This window comes from Macaca thibetana, chromosome 20, assembly GCF_024542745.1.
Source record: "Macaca thibetana thibetana isolate TM-01 chromosome 20, ASM2454274v1, whole genome shotgun sequence".
NCBI classification, from domain to species: Eukaryota; Metazoa; Chordata; class Mammalia; order Primates; family Cercopithecidae; genus Macaca; species Macaca thibetana.
In genome coordinates, this window is record NC_065597.1 from 48,655,436 (window position 1) to 48,671,062 (window position 15,627).

The window sequence follows — 15,627 nt, forward strand, 5'->3', positions numbered from 1 at the left end:
GGAAACCAAGGCACAGAGAGGTAAAGGGACCCACCTAAGGTCACACGGAAAGTGGTGGGTCAGGGGATTGAACCGAGGGCATCTGGCTCCAGACCCTGAACTCTCCAACCCTCTGCCGCCCTCCTCCTAGGTGAGGGAGATTACATTACTGGGGACCCTGTTTCAGGATATGAAGGGGTTTTCCAAGATGTTTCTCATAGAAACAAAAAAAGGGTGTGGCTAATGCCCATAATCCCAGCACTTTGGGAGGCTGAGGCAGGCAGATCACTTGAGATCAGGAGTTCGAGACCAGCCTGGCCAACATGGTGAAACCCCATCTCTACTAAAAATACAAAAATTAGCCAGGCGTGGTGGCAGGGGCCTATAATCCCAGCTACTGGGGAGGCTGAGCCAGGAGAATTGCTTAAACCCAGGAGGAGGAGATTGCAGTGAGCCGAGATCATACCACTGCACTCCAGACAGGCGACAGAGACTCCATCTCAAAAAAAAAAAAAAGAAAAAAACAAGATGTTGAGTGTGACTGGGTGGAAGCCGCTGACTTGTCCCTGGCACAAGTGTGCTGATATCCCCTCCCCCTCCTTCCTCACATCCTGCATCTCAGCGAGAATTGGCGTGCTGGGGTTAGCTATGTGGCCATCACCCCAGGCCCAGGTGAAGCCCTCGATCAGGTGAGGCCATGATCCCAAGGAGTGTTTAAGCTCAGATCCTGCCTCTTCCCTGCTTTCTGCCGAGAAGCGGGACCTCCTCTGTGGAAAATATCCAGCTGGGCGAGCCTGGGAGGCAGGAGGTGAGTGGGGCCGGACTCAGGGACCAACTCTTCCCGTCTCATGACTGTGTTTACTGGGCTGGATTTTGAGAAGGGGCCAGATTGCATCAGACAGGGCCTGATGGGCTGGAGCCAGACTGTGGTCTGAGGAGGAGACACAGCCTTATAAGCTGAGGGAGTGGACTGGGAGTGGAGAGGCACGGGGCCAGGAAAGCAGAGAAAGACAAAGCGTTAGGAGAAGAAGACAGGCAGGGAGGACAAGCCGGGCACGATGGCCACCTTCCCACCAGCAACCAGCGCCCCCCAGCAGCCCCGAGGCCCAGAGGACGAGGACCCCAGCCTGGATGAATCTGACCTCTACAGCCTGGCCCATTCCTACCTGGGTAAGGCCCACTCGGCCATCTCCACGGTCCTTCCTCCTCTCCTCTCCTTTCCTTTCCTCTTCGTTTCTTTCTTTCTTTCTTTTTTTTTTTTTTTGAGAGAGTCACTCTGTCACCCAGGCTGGAGTGCAGCTGTGTGATCACAACTCACCGCAGCCCCAAACTCCTGGGCTCGAGTGATCCTCCTGCTTCAGTCTCCCGAGTAGCTGGAACTTCAGGTGTGCACCACCTGTAGTGGTGAGGTGGGGTCTCACTATGTTGCCCAGGCTGATGTCAAATTCCTGGGCTCAAGCAGTTCTCCTGTCTTGGCCTCCTAAAGCACTGAGATTACAGGAGTGAGCCACCCTGCCCAGCCCACTCACCGTTTTCTAGCCAACGTGTTCCTTGGACCCTCACGTCACCCCTGTCTAGTCCCTTATCCCAAGAGTGCTGTGTTACTCAGCCTGGGACCTCACACACATCTGGGGTCCCACATTCCACAGAGGGGAAGCAGCAGACTTCCCCCTGCTCTTCCCATCACCGCAACTCCAACCCCCTGCCTCTCCTCTGACAGGGCGCCTCATCGTGCCTTTGCCCACTTCACCTCTGCCTCCTGCCTTGGTTACAGGAGGTGGAGGCCGGAAAGGTCGCACCAAGAGAGAAGCTGCTGCCAACACCAACCGCCCCAGCCCTGGCGGGCACGAGAGGAAACTGGTGACCAAGCTGCAGAATTCAGAGAGGAAGAAGCGAGGGGCACGACGCTGAGACAGAGCTGGAGGTAAGGAGTCGGGGGGCCCAGAGAGCTCAAGGTGGCGCCTCTGCCATGAAGGACAGCCGGAAGGTGCGCGGTTGGGTGGGGAGGAGGGATCAGACAACTGTTATCTCAATGCAGAATAAAATGAGACACACGTTTGGCTGTTTTCTAGCGGCCAGAGCAAAGGGGAACACAGAACCTTTCCAATTGGAGGGAAATTTGACTTACAGAGACAGAAACTGAGGCTGGAGAGGGTGGGTCCTTCCCTGTAGTCACAAATCAAGTAAGTGGGAGAGGCAGAATTAGAACCCAGATCTCTGTCCCTTTCATCACCTGCTTTTCCTCGCCCCCTAGATGAGGCCGGACCATGGACACTACACCCAGCAATGGAGACAGGACTGCGGAGGAAGGAAGAACCAAGACAGGATCCAGGCCAGCTTGCCACACCCCCCACCCCTGGGACTTATCCCCGCTGACTGAGTCTCTGAGGGGCTACCAGGAAAGCACCTCCAACCCCAGCAAAAGTGCAAGATGGGGAGTGAGAGGAAGGGAATGGAGAGGCAGAGCCAGGAAGATACCCCCAGAAAAGAAAGCTACAGAAGAAGCTGGGGCTCCTCTAGGGCAGCAGCACCAATAAATAGACGTGCACGGCAGCCACAGCTTGGGTGTGTTTTCATCCTTGCTCTTTCTGTGTTTTTGTTCGGGCACGTGTGTGCCTGCCTGTGCCTGCACATGCATGAGCCCGGGAGAGCATCTTTGGTGTGTATTAGTGTTTGGTATATGTATCTGGGGCAGGGAGTATTCCTGCTCTTACAGGGGTCTACGCTGTGAATGTGGCTTTTGGTTCATTTGTTTTTGCTTGCATATATTTTAGTGCATACATTTTTCTGTGGGCTCCTACGTAGTGGAAAACAATTTCTTCTGCTTTTTTGCGATACTGCCCATGAAACACGGCCCTCCCCAGCGCCTGTTTTTGTTGATTATGTCCTGTTCATAGACGGGAATGCTACTTATGGATGCCATCTAAAAGATGGAGAAAACTGAGATTTAAAATATTAAAGGCCAGGGCCAGGCGCAGTGGCTCATGCCTGTAATCTCAACACTTTGGGAGGCTGAGGCAGGCAGATCACAAGGTCAGGAGTTTGAGACTAGCCTGACCAACATGGTGAAACCCCGTCTCACTAAAAATACCAAAAATTAGCCAAGCATGGTGGTGCATGCCTGTAATCCCAGTTACTCAGGAGGCTGAGGCAGTAGAATCACTTGAACCTGGGAGGTGGAAGTTGCAGTGAGCCGAGATCGTGCCATTGCACCCCAGCCTGGGTGACAGAAGGATATTCTGTCTCAAAAAAAAAAAACAAAACTAAAGTCCGGGAGCAGTGGCTCATGCCTGAAATCACAGCACTTTAGGAGGCTGAGGTGGGAGGATCACCTGAGCCTAGGAGTTCGAGACCAGCCTGAGCATCATAGCAAGACCTCATCTCTACACATTTTTTTTTTTTTTTTTTTTTTTTTTTTTTTTTGATTCAGAGTCTCACTCTGTCACTTAGGCTGGAGTGTAGTGGCATGATCTCGGCTCACTGCAACCTCCGCCTTCTGGGTTCAAGCCACTCTCCTGCCTCAGCCTCCTGAGTAGCTGGGACTACAGGCACCTGCCATCACGCCTGGCTAATTTTTGTATTTTTAGTAGAAACGGGGTTTCACCATGTTGGCCAGGATAGTTTCAATCTCCTGATCTCGTGATCTACCCGCCTCGGCCTCCCAAGGTGCTGGGATTACGGGTGTGAGCCACCACGCCCAGCCAATTTTTGTATTTTTAGTAGAGATGGGGTTTCACCATGTTGGCCAGGCTGGTCTCGAACTCCTGACCTCCAATAATCTGCCCACCTCAGCCTCCCAGCCTTTGGGGGGCCAAGGAGGGAGGACTGCTTGAGGCCAGGAGTTCAAGACCAGTCTGGGCAACATACCAAGACTCTGTCTGTACAAAAATTTAAAAATTATCAAAGCATGGTGGCTCATGCCTATAGTCCTAGCTGCCCAGAGGCTGATCTTGAACCCAGGTGTTGGAGGCAGCAGTGAGCCATGATGGTGCCACTGCAGTCCAGTCTGAGCAACAGAGTGAAACCATGTATTGAAAAAGAGCGAGAGAGAGAGAGAGAGAGAGAAAGAAAGAGAAAGAGAGAGAAGGAAGGAAAGGAAAGGGAAGGAAGGAAGGAAGGAAGGAAGGAAGGAAGGAAGGAAGGAAGGAAGGAAGGAAGGAAGGAAGGAAGGAAGGAAGGAAAGGGAGGGAGGGAGGGAGGGAGGGAGAGAGTGTGCACGGTGGCTCACACCTGTAATCACACCAGCACTTTGGGAGGCCGAAGCAGGCAGATCACCTGAGATCAGTAGTTTGAGATCAGCCTGACCAATATGGAGAAACCCTGTCTCTACTAAAAATACAAAAGTAGCTGAACGTGGTGGTACATGCCTGTAATCCCAGCTACTTGGGAGGCTGAGGCAGGAGAATCGCTTGAACCTGGGAGGCAGAAGTTGCAGTGAGCCGAGATCGCGCATTGCGCTCCAGCCTGGGCAACAAGAGCAAAACTCCATCTCAAAAAAAAAAAAAAAAAAAAAAAAAGAGAGAGAGAGAGAAGCAGGGAAAGAAAGAGGAAGGAAGGGAGGGAGGGAAGGAAATATTGAGGGATTTGCCCTTGCTCACTCAGGGCTCATATTCAGGGATCTTATTGTCTTCGGATGTGAAGTGGGTCCCCAGGCCAAGGGGGCTGTGGGACAGGGTTCTGGGAAGTGAGATGGGGGAGGGAGATTCTTATCCAGTGCTATGTCTCAGGACCAGAGTTGCAGAAAAATATGGGGCAAACAAGAAGTGTGGTTGGAGCTGAGATGATTCATTGATTGAGATACAGGTGGGTTGCTGTTATGAAGAATCAAAACAGGATAGAAAGTTATTCCTCTCTTACTTAGCCCCAAGTCCTCCTGGGTTCAAATGGAAGCTCCGTTGTGTTGAGGATTCCAGCTGTTTTTACTCATTGTTCTGCCACATCCAAAACATGGCTTCCACTTTGAGGCCCAAAATAGCTACTCCAGGACCTGCCATCACATTTGCATATCAGCCTGTGGAAACAGAGTGTGGAAGAGACAGAGGAGGCCACACCTCTTCAATTTTAGGGCATAACTTAAGAGTAGAACACATCACATCTGCTGGGAATGTGGTTACACGGCCACACCCAACTACAAGAGAGGTTGGGAAATGTAGCATTTAGCTACTTAGCCACATGGTAGCCAAAACTTGGGCAAAGGCAGGGTTTTATGATGAAAGGAAACCAGAGAGAGTGAATGCAGGAAGAAGCTAGCAAGAAACATTGCCCACATGCAGACTCAACAGATGTTGGGGGAGAGAAAACTCTGAGACTGGGCCCCGGGCAGAGCCTGTTTCCTTTTCGCCTGTCCCTTTCACGTAAGTCCCACCCTGCAGAACTTGGAGTCAGTGGTTCTTGGGGACCCAAGGACATTCACAGAGGACCAAGGTACCTGATAGAGCAGGAACAGATGCACGTCAGACTACGACCAGCTTGAACCCTTGGAGACCTGTGTCTATCTGCTTCCCTTGAGTCCAGCCTAATCACAGTCATAGAATGAATCCATGACCGGAAAGGACATTTAAAGACCTCTGGCCCAACTCTCCCCACTCAACAGTGGGATTGCCTCTGCTTGTTTGAATACCACTTATGGAGGGGAAACTTGCTGTGTTTGAAGGTTGCCGAATGTTTTTGTTTTGTTTTGTTTTGTTTTTGGAGACAGAGTCTCGCTATGTCGCCCAGGCTGGAGTGCAGTGGTGTAATCTCGACTCACTGCAACCTCCACCTCCCGGGTTCAAGAGATTTTCATGCCTTAGCCTTCCTGGTAGCTGGGACTACAGGTGTGTGTCACCATGCCCGGCTAATTTTTGTATTTTTAGTAGAGACAGAGTTTCACCATGTTGGCGAGGCTGGTCTTGAACTCCTGACTTCAGATGATCTGCCCGCCTCGGCCTCCCAAAGTGTTGAGATTACAGGCTTGAGCCACACCACCCGGCAAAGGTTGCCTAATTCTATCTCAGGGCAAATCGTTCATGTGGGCTGAAATCTGTCTCTCATACCTGCCCTTAAATAAGCTTATGTTTTTCTGGTCCTTTCTGTCTGAGATGACTTTAATTCCTCCCCCTACCCCACCTCATGAGGCTCAGCTTAGGTGTTTCCGTCTCTTCAAAGTCCTCCCTGATGGCTGGGTGCAGAAGCTCATACCTGCAATCCCAGCACTTTGGGAGGCCGGGTGGGAGGATTGCTTGGGCCCAGGAGTTCTAGGCCAGCCTAGCAACATAGCAAGACCCTCTCTCTACAAAAAATTAAAAATTAGGCCAGGTGCGGTGGCTCAAGCCTGTAATCCCAGCACTTTGGGAGGCCGAGACGGGCGGATCACGAGGTCAGGAGATCGAGACCATCCTGGCTAACCCAGTGAAACCACGTCTCTACTAAAAAATACAAAAAACTAGCCGGGCGAGGTGGCGGGCGCCTGTAGTCCCAGCTACTCGGGAGGCTGAGGCAGGAGAATGGCGTGAACCCGGGAGGCGGAGCTTGCAGTGAGCTGAGATCCGGCCACTGCACTCCAGCCTGGGCGACAGAGCAAGACTCTGTCTCAAAAAAAAAAAAATTAGCCAGGTGTGGTGGCTTTTGCCTGTGGGTCCACCTACTCAGGAGGCTGAGGTGAGAGGATTTCTTGAGCCTGGGAGGTGGAAGCTGCAGTGAGCCATGATCACACTCCAGCCTGGGCGTTAGAGTGAAACCCTGTCTCAAAAAAACCCACAAAAACCCAAAACCAAAGTTTTCCTTGACTTGCGATCCTCCACCCATCTCCTGACCTCCACCCCGGGCCGACCCCTCCTCTGGGATCACACAGAAGCCTGGGCCCAGAATCTTACAGTCTATCTTGGAAATCCTTCAGATTTTGCCTCCAACTCCTCTTTCCATACCAATTATGTATTAACTCAGTCAATGCTTATTGGATGCCTACTGAGTTACGAGGACCCTGCTGGAGGCCTGTGCTGCTGAGAGGGACAAATAGAATCCTGATATGACTGGAACCAGGTCTAGGGCCACCATCAGCTCTAGAACCCAGGGAGCAAATAGCAGGAACAACACCAGGCAGTCGGCCCTCAGCCCAGCACAGACCTGGCGTGTTGGCTTCAGAAAATCCTAGAAACATCTCTCCTATTCTGTGACAAGTGTTTTATAGGCTTTGCTCCATTTAATCCTTACAATAACCCAATAGGACATACTATTAATGATCCCCTTTGTTTTCAGACCAGAATACTGAGGTTCAGAGAGGTTAAGTAATTTGCCCAAAGTCACACAGCCACAACCTGTAGGACTTGGGATTATGAACTCAGGTCTGTCTGAATTTTAAAGCCTGGATTTTTTTCCTATTTGCTACATGCCTGGGAAGAACCATGTATGGACAATGAGGAATCCCAAACTCTCGTTAATTTCTGGTAAATTACTCCTCTGGGCCTGGATTTCCTCACCTGTCAAATGGTGAGACTGGCCTCTCTTGTGTCAAAAGAGAAAATGGAGGCTGGGGAGCATTGTGTCCCTAGCTGGAATGGCGACTCCCTGTCCTGGGTCCTTTGACACCAGCCAGGAGGCCTCACACAGTGCCCCTCCCTCCTGGCCTCTGACTGGCCTTTCCTGGCCTCGCCCTTGCCTGGCACAGCCTCTGCCTGAGAGGCCTTTAAGTGGCTGTTCTGGGAATTAAGGCAATTTTTGGAATTGCAGAATTTTTGGATCCGAAGTGATCCTACCCAGAATCTTCCTCTTCTGTCTCCATCCCCTTTCCTAAACCCTTTCTTTTTCTTCTGGTTGCATGCAATATCTGTTTCCCCATTTTGGGGGGATCCCCTTGAGAACCAGAGCCATCACTGACCTCTCTTCCACCCCAGGGGCTTACAGAATGGGCCCTGTCAGGCTTCTATAACTCAAAGGACTCCCGACTCCCTGCAGAGAACTGAGAAACTCACTGTGGGATTGTCTGTCTGTTCTGCAAACAACCTGATTCTCTTCCACCTTCCCCTTTCTCAAAGGCCAGCTCACAGATACAGGAGTACATTTTTAAATTTCAGCATCACCCTGAGTTTTCTCTTTTTTGAGACAGGGTGTCACTCTGTCACCCAGGCTGGGGTGCAGTGGTGCAATCACTGCAGCCTCAACCTCCTGGGCTAATTTTTTAATTTTTTGTTGAGACGAGGTCTCGCTGCTATGATGCCAAGGCTGGTTTCAAACTCCTGTCCTCAAGTGATCCTCCTGCCTCGGCCTCCCAAAGTGCTGGGATTACAGGCATGAGCCACTGTGCCCAGCCCCAGAATTGATTTTGTAACTAGAATCCCCTAAAGTTAACGCTAATGACAGTAATAGTCCCAGCTACCATTATTGATGATCTACCTTAGGGTTTTCCCAACTTAATTTTTCCCATAGCACTTTTGTGATTGATTTCTGCTGTCTGTACATTAAAACTATACTTTATTTATTATGCTATATTTACTTAGCATTTAAAAACTACCTCCTGCCAGTCACCTGTAATCCCAACACTTTGGGAGGCCAAGACAAGCAGATCATCTGAGGTCAGGAGTTCGAAACCAGCCTGGCCAACATGGTGAAACCCCATCTCTACTAAAAATACAAAAATCAGCCAGGTGCGGTGGTGGGTACCTGTAATCCCAGCTACTCGGCAGGCTGAGGCAGGAAAATTGCTTAAACTTGGGAGGCAGAGGTTGCAGTGAGCCGAGATCGCTCCCTTGCACTGTAGCCTGGGCAGAAGAGCAAGACCGTGTTTCAAAAAAACAAAACAAAACTACCTCCTTATCTTTTTCACTCAAATATACTTAAAAAGGAAGCTACAGCATATAACCACTACCAATGGAAACCCACGGTCATATGTCATAATTAGAAATTAATTGTAGGCCAGACACGGCGGTTCACGCCTGTAATTCCAGCACTTTGGGAGACTGAGGAGGGTGGATTACCTGAGGTCAGGAGTTTGAGACCAGCCTGACCAATATGGTGAAACACCATCACTATCAAAAACACAAAAAAATTTAGCTGGACATGGTGGCAGGCACCTGTAATCCCAGCTACTCGGGAGGCTGAGACAGGAGAATCGCTTGAACCCAGGAGGCAGAGGTTGCAGTGAGCTGAGATCGCGCTACTGCACTCCAGCCTGGGCAACACAGTGAGACTCTATCTCAAAAAAATAAATAAATAAAATAAAATAAAGAAATTAACTGTAAATATGGCGAAACCATATTTAGTAGAAATTTTGTATTTCTACTAAAAATACAAAAATTAGCCAGGTATGGTGGCTCGTGCCTGTAATCCCAGCTACTAGGGAGGCTGATGCACGAGAATTGCTTGAACCCAGAAGGCAAATGTCACACTGAGCCGAGATCATGCCACTGCACTCCAGCCTGGGAGTGAGACTCTGTCAAAAAAAAAAAAAAAATTCCAGCCACAGCAATTATTATCACACTGGATATTTACCGAAGCCTGCAGGAGGGAAAAACACCTGGGTCATGGGTTCACTGCTGGTTGGAGGCTGAGCCAAGAGCGAACCAAGTGTGCTGATACCCATGCCTCTGATTTCTAGAGAGTTCTGTGGCCTTCAAGGAGTCCCAGGGGAGCAAGATTAGAGCACCCAGTCCTTAAGTACCCTGCTATCAGCGGCCTTGACAGAGGAGATCTCTCCTTGGCAGCTGGAATCAGCACCCAGGGCTTTGTCAACTATTATAGAAACATTTTCTTCTTTTTGTAAAACAAAAGTTTTCTTTTCTTTTCTGATTACAAAAGAAGTTATTGCTGTGGAATCGCAAGATAATCTCCATCCTCTGGTCTGTCTGTCCTTTGTCCCCATGACTGAACTCCAACTTTTGCAAAACACTTACTTTTATTTTATGTTTTATTCTAGAGACAGGCTCTTGCTCTGCCGCCCAGGCTGGAGTGCAGTGGTGCAATCTCGGCTCACTGAAGCTTTGACCTCCCAGGTCTCAAGTGTTCCTCCCACCTCAGCCTCCTGAGTAGCTGGGACTACAGGCACATGCCACCACACCCTGCTAATTTTTGTATGTGTATATATATATTTCTGTGTGTATGTGTGTGTGTGTGTAGAGATGGGTAGGGGGTGGGTCTCACTATGTTGCCCAGGCTGGTCTCAAACTCCTGTGCTCAAGCGATCCTCCTGCCCTGGCCTCCCAAAGTGCTGGGATTACAGGCATGAGCCACCATGACAGGCCTGCAAAAACATTTAAATTATAAAATTAATGTTTCTCTCTCAGCACTTCATGGAATCAGTACTTCATGGAATTCTCATATCAGCTCTGTGCAACCATATCCTGTTCTCTTTTCTGGAAACTAGTTTGGAAAGTTTCATTTCTTTTTTTTTAGGTGGAGTCTTGCTCCGTCGCCCAGGCTGGAGTGCAGTGGCATGATTTCAGCTCACTGCAATCTCCATCTCCCAGGTTCAAGCGATTCTCCTGCCTCAGCCTCCCAAGTATCTGGGATTACAGGTGTGAGACACCGTACCCAGCTAATTTTTGTATTTTTAGTAGAGACGGGGTTTCACCATATTGGCCAGGCTGGTCTTGAACCCCTGACCTCAGGTGATCCGCCTGCCTCAGCCTCCCAAAGTAGTGGAATTACAGGCGTGAGCCACCACACCTGACTGGAAAGTTTCATTTCTTTAACTGTTCGGGGAAATATCATTTATTCCCTCAACAAATACTTTCTGAGTACTTATCATACGCCAGGGAATAGTCTAAAACTGCAGACACCATGGTAACTACACACACTGTCCTTTCCTTGTAGAACTTACCTTCCAGTGGGGACAGACAAACAATTACAAGTGAACAAATAAATAAGAATTTCAGCAACGCTTCACTGAGGAGGCACTTCAGCAAAGGTCAGAAGGAAGTTTCAGTCATGCTGAAATTCCTGTTTGTTTCCTTAAGAGCAGGTTATTACCATCTGGCATGCTATGTATTTTACTTATTTATTTATTGGCTGATTTTTTTCTACCATTGTCTCCTCAGTGCCTGAACATAGTAGGTGCTTAATAAATATTGATGGACTAATAATGCTTTGAAGGAAATAAGCAGGGCCAGGCATGGTGGCTCACGCTTGTAGTCCCAGCACTTTGGGAGGCTGAGGTGGGAGGATTGCTTGAGGCCAGGAGTTTGAGACCAGCCTGGGCAATATGGTGAAACCCCGCCTCTACAAAAAAAAGAAATTATCCACATATGGTGTCATGCACCTGTAGTCTCAGCTACTCAGGAGGCTAAGGTGGGAGGATCACTTGAGCCCAGGAGGTTGAGGCGGCAGTGAGCTATGACTGCACCACTGCACTCCAGCCTGGGTGACAGAGCGAGACCCTATCTGTAAAAGAAAAACACCAAAAACCAAAGAAGAGGGCAAGAGAGAGGGAAACAAAGCCAGACAGCAGTTAAAGTCACAAGGACAGATCTTAATCTGTAATATACTGTTGTAATAGGGAACAGAGTCCAGCGTGAACTGAATTCAACTTCTATTTGTACAGAGAATGAGGGAACAGGAGTGGGGGTGAGGAGCAGGGGCTCAGTAAAGTTAAGGCAGTGAAAAATTACAAAACACATGAAGAGGGGAGGCGTTGGCCCAGATCTGGGCTTGCTAACTGGTGCTTATCAGCAGCGACGTTGGGCTTGTACTCTCCCACAGGGGCTGGGAGACGGGCCCTATCCTCAGGTGTTGGCTGGAACAAACAGTGAGTTCTTTTGGCAACCTTGAGTTTTCTCATGCAGGTAACTTTCAGGGGATCATTCCAGGGATGAGACCTTGAACTATTAGAAACTATGTCAGTGTTTGGCTGGGTACAGTGGCTCATGGCTGTAATCCCAGCACTTAGGGAGGCCAAGGTGGGCAGATCACTTGAGCCCAGGAGTTCGAGACCAGGCTGGGCAACATGGTGAAACCCCATCTCTACAAAAACATGCAAAAATTAGCCAGTCTCACTGTAGCAGGATGAGCCACAAACAAAACTCCTCAGACGCCAGATTAAAGAAGGAAGAGGTTTATTCGGCTGGGAGCATCAGCAGACTTGTGTCTTAAGAGCCGAGCTCCCTGAAAAAGCAATCTGTGGCCTTTTGAAAGTCTTACAACTCTAAGGGGTCCACGTGAAAGGGTCGTGATAAATCGAGCAAGCATGGGGAATGTGACTGGGGGCTACATGCATCAGCTAACAGAACAGAAAATTTTGCAATGCTTTTTCATACAATGTCTGGAATTTGTAGATAACACAAGTAGTTCAGGTCAGGGGTTGATGTTATTATTATTACTTTTTTAATAAGGGCAGGATAAGGAAGGAGACCACTGCTACTCCTACTGTCCTCCTTCCCCCACCTTGCCTAGTTTACAAGACAGGAGGAAAGAAAAAAAGCAGAAAGTTAAAAAAACAAAAGTAAGATAAATAGCCAGACAACCTTGGCACCACCACCCAGCCCTAGGAGTTAAAAAAGTAATAATAATAACATCAACCCCTGACCTAAACTACTTGTGTTATCTGTAAATTCCAGACATTGTATGAAAAAGTATTGCAAAACATTCTGTTCTCTTAGCTGATGCGTTTAGCCCCCAGTCACATTCTCTGCGCTTGCTCGATTTATCACCTTTTCATGTGGACCTCTTAGAGCTGGAAGCCTTTCAAAAGGCCAATAATTTCTTTTTCAGGGAGCTCGGCTCTTAAGACACAAGTCTGCTGACGCTCCCAGCTGAATAAACCTCTTCCTTCTTTAATCCGGCATCTGAGGAGTTTTGTCTGCAGCTGGTCCTGCTACATCATAACCTGATCTCAAAATAAAAATACAGAAAAAACTATGTTGGTGTCTGGCTAGCTTGGCCAAGGAGGGAATCTTTGTCAGATGACCAGGAAAGGCCTCTTGGAGGATCAGCCATTGGTGAGGATGGAAGAGAACCCCAAAATCAGGGCTCAGCTCAGGAGGGTTCTGGGCTTCACGGAGGAAAGAATTCAAGAGTGAGCAGACAGCGAAAGCAAGCAAGTTTATTTGCGCAACAGTGTACAACAAGATGGCTGCTCCACAGACAGAGCAGGCCTGTCCCACAGGCAGAGGGCACTCCCTGATTGCTAGCTGGCTCTACTGACACCTCCTTCTAATCACATGCTAATTAAGGGGTGGGCTATTCACAAACTTTCTGGAAAGGGGGCAGGGTGTTCCTGGAACCAGATAAGGTACCTTTTGGGTTTATTGCCATGGGACTTGTAAATTGCCATGGTGCTGGTGGAAGTGTCTTATGCAAATGTATTATAATTCCTAGTCCTAGCTGGTTTGAGCCGGCTTCTCTGCAACATCCTGTTTGTTTGTTTGTCTGTTTGTTTTTGAGATGGAGTCTCTGTTACTTATGCTGGAGTGTAGTGGCACCATCTTGGCTCACTGCAACCTCTGCTTCCTGGGTTCAAGCAAGTCTCCTGCCTCAGCTTCCCAAGTAGCTGGGATTACAGGTATGCACCACCACGCCCAGCTAATTTTTGTATTTCTAGTAGAGACGGGGTTTCGATGTGTTGGCCAGGCTGGTCTCAAACTCCAGACCTCAGGTGATCCACCTGCCTCGGCCTTCCAAAGTGCTGGGATTACAGGCGTGAGCCACCGTGCCCAGCCTCATACCTTCTATTAAGTAAGTCCCAGGCCAGGCATGGTGGGTCACGCCTGTAATCCCAGCACTTTGGGGGACTGAGGCTGGCAGATCACTTGAAGTCAGGAGTGACCTACTTGCAAACAATATTTGCAAGTCATGCCAACTTAAGTCAAAGGACATGGTCGACTTAACAACTCCTCTATAAACTTCCCTGGATCCTCCAAAACCCGGCCAAATTTCTCCTGGCAAAAAGCTAAATCAGACATTAAAAAAAGGCACGTGTGCTCTGATTGTCCTTCCAGCTCTGTCAGCTGCCTCCCTCAGTGAACATAGATTCGACTTCAGGGGCTGATATGGGGTCCACTCCTGGTGGTACTGGTTAAACTTACTTCCTCCAGAAGCAGGGGTTATAGGCTGGGGCTCGTTGGATAAGGAGGGGTGTCTGATGACCTGGTGTAGAATCCTGCACCAGAAGACTGGAAGAACCCTCTTGAGAATCAGGGAACTGAGGAGGCAGGGAGTCGAGGCAGAGGGGCAGGCATGGGTGTCCTAGGGGAAGCAGATAGGAAGGGTTCATGAAGGAATCTGCTCCAATAGCCTAAAAGGCACTCTGGTGGCAAGTCATTCATTCTTGTCCCCCTGTCTAACAAGGATCTCTACAACTAGGCTGGACGCAGTGGCTCACGCCTGTAATCCCAGCACTTTGGGAGGCCGAGGTGGGAGGATCACTTGAGGCCAGGAGTTTGAGACCTGCCTGGGCAACATAGCGAGACCATATCTAATAAAAATAGAAAAAAACACCAAGGAGCTCTACTAGACACTGGGAGTTTTCTAAGTCTAGCTAGAGTGCAGTTATTTTTTCATTCAAATTCCCACCTCTCTTTTTCCTCAAGAAAGCTCAGCAGGGCAATCACCACCAATTCCTGCAAAGAGGGAGTGAGTATAGTCAGCAGGGTGCAACCAAAGTGACTTATGAGACACGATTAGCAAACGGAATGCCACCAAAGAAGTGTTTTAATAAGCAAAGTACAGATAGAGCAGTGAAAATAGGAAGGAGAGGTGAAAATAGGGGACAGGACTCATAGTCTGAGTTCCACAAAAAGTAAAGATAGTGTTACGGTGTTGGGCAAAAGAGGGATGACAAAGATGACCAAAAAAGATGCTAACAGAGCATAGAGAGATGCCAAAGAATTCAGAGCATTCAGGTTTCAGCCACCGAGGGCCTGGAAACCACCCCACTGCCAGCAGTAAGGTGGGAGGAAGGGTGCAGCCAACAGTCACAGTAGGACTCCAGCCCACAATATCCCCCTACAGTGGGACTCCAGCCCACAATCCTAGCAGGAAACACATGACTCTGGTGTCCAAGAGTCACCCCAGTGTGGGACCTCTCAAAATAACAAAAGCTTCAAAACAGGGCTGGGCGCAGTGGGTCACGCCTGTAGTCCCAGCAGTTTGGCTGGATCACCTGAGGTCAGGAGTTCGAGACCAGCCTGGCCAACATGGTGAAACTCTGTCTCTATAAAAAAATACAAAAATTAGCCAGGTGTAGTGGCGGGTGCCTGTAATCCCAACTACTTGGGAGGCTGAGGCAAGAGAATCACTTGAATTGGGAGGCGAAGGTTGCAGTGAGCCGAGATCCCACCATTGCACTCTAGCCTGGGCAACAAGAGGGAAACTCTATCTCAAAAAAAAAAAAAACAATTCAACATATCCTGCCTAACATAAAATAGAAACAATTGCCCACATAGCCAAAGCAGACTACAAAGGCACAAAATACGTATAAGCGTGCATTTCTGCACTAAGAACAGGAAAAGTGCAATCGCCAATCGCTCGGTTATTGGAAACTAAAGAGAAAAACATCTGAGGGAAGGGGTGACGGAGCTGGCACAGAGGCTCAGGCCTGTAATCTCAGTACTGTGGGAGGCAGAGATGGGAGGATCACTTAAGCCTAGGAGTTCAAGGCCAGCCTGGGCAACACAGTGAGACCCCCATCTCTAAAAAACTAAAAAATAGATGGGCATCGTGGCACGAACCTGTAATCCCAGC

At 49.0% G+C, this 15,627-nt stretch overlaps 2 protein-coding genes across 4 annotated transcripts in view; one reads left to right on the forward strand and one right to left on the reverse strand.

The window, feature by feature from the left end:
• Positions 1 to 2,561, forward strand: part of NUPR1 (nuclear protein 1, transcriptional regulator) — a 66,836-nt gene extending 64,275 nt beyond the window's left edge. Inside the window, exons 2-4 of one of the 3 annotated variants that reach the window (XM_050774018.1) lie at positions 961 to 1,149; positions 1,700 to 1,903; positions 2,234 to 2,561. In XM_050774018.1, coding sequence (XP_050629975.1) covers positions 1,038 to 1,149; positions 1,700 to 1,890 — 303 coding nt within the window. In that variant the 5' untranslated portion in view covers positions 961 to 1,037 and the 3' untranslated portion in view covers positions 1,891 to 1,903; positions 2,234 to 2,561. Of the gene's footprint in view, positions 1 to 759; positions 1,150 to 1,699; positions 1,904 to 2,233 lie in introns of those variants that run through there. The other 2 variants (XM_050774019.1, XM_050774017.1) reach the window with 2 other exon arrangements.
• LOC126944476 (bolA-like protein 2) overlaps positions 1 to 15,627 on the reverse strand; it is a 146,888-nt gene that overhangs the window by 111,260 nt on the left and 20,001 nt on the right. The gene's annotated exons all lie outside the window — the stretch shown is intronic.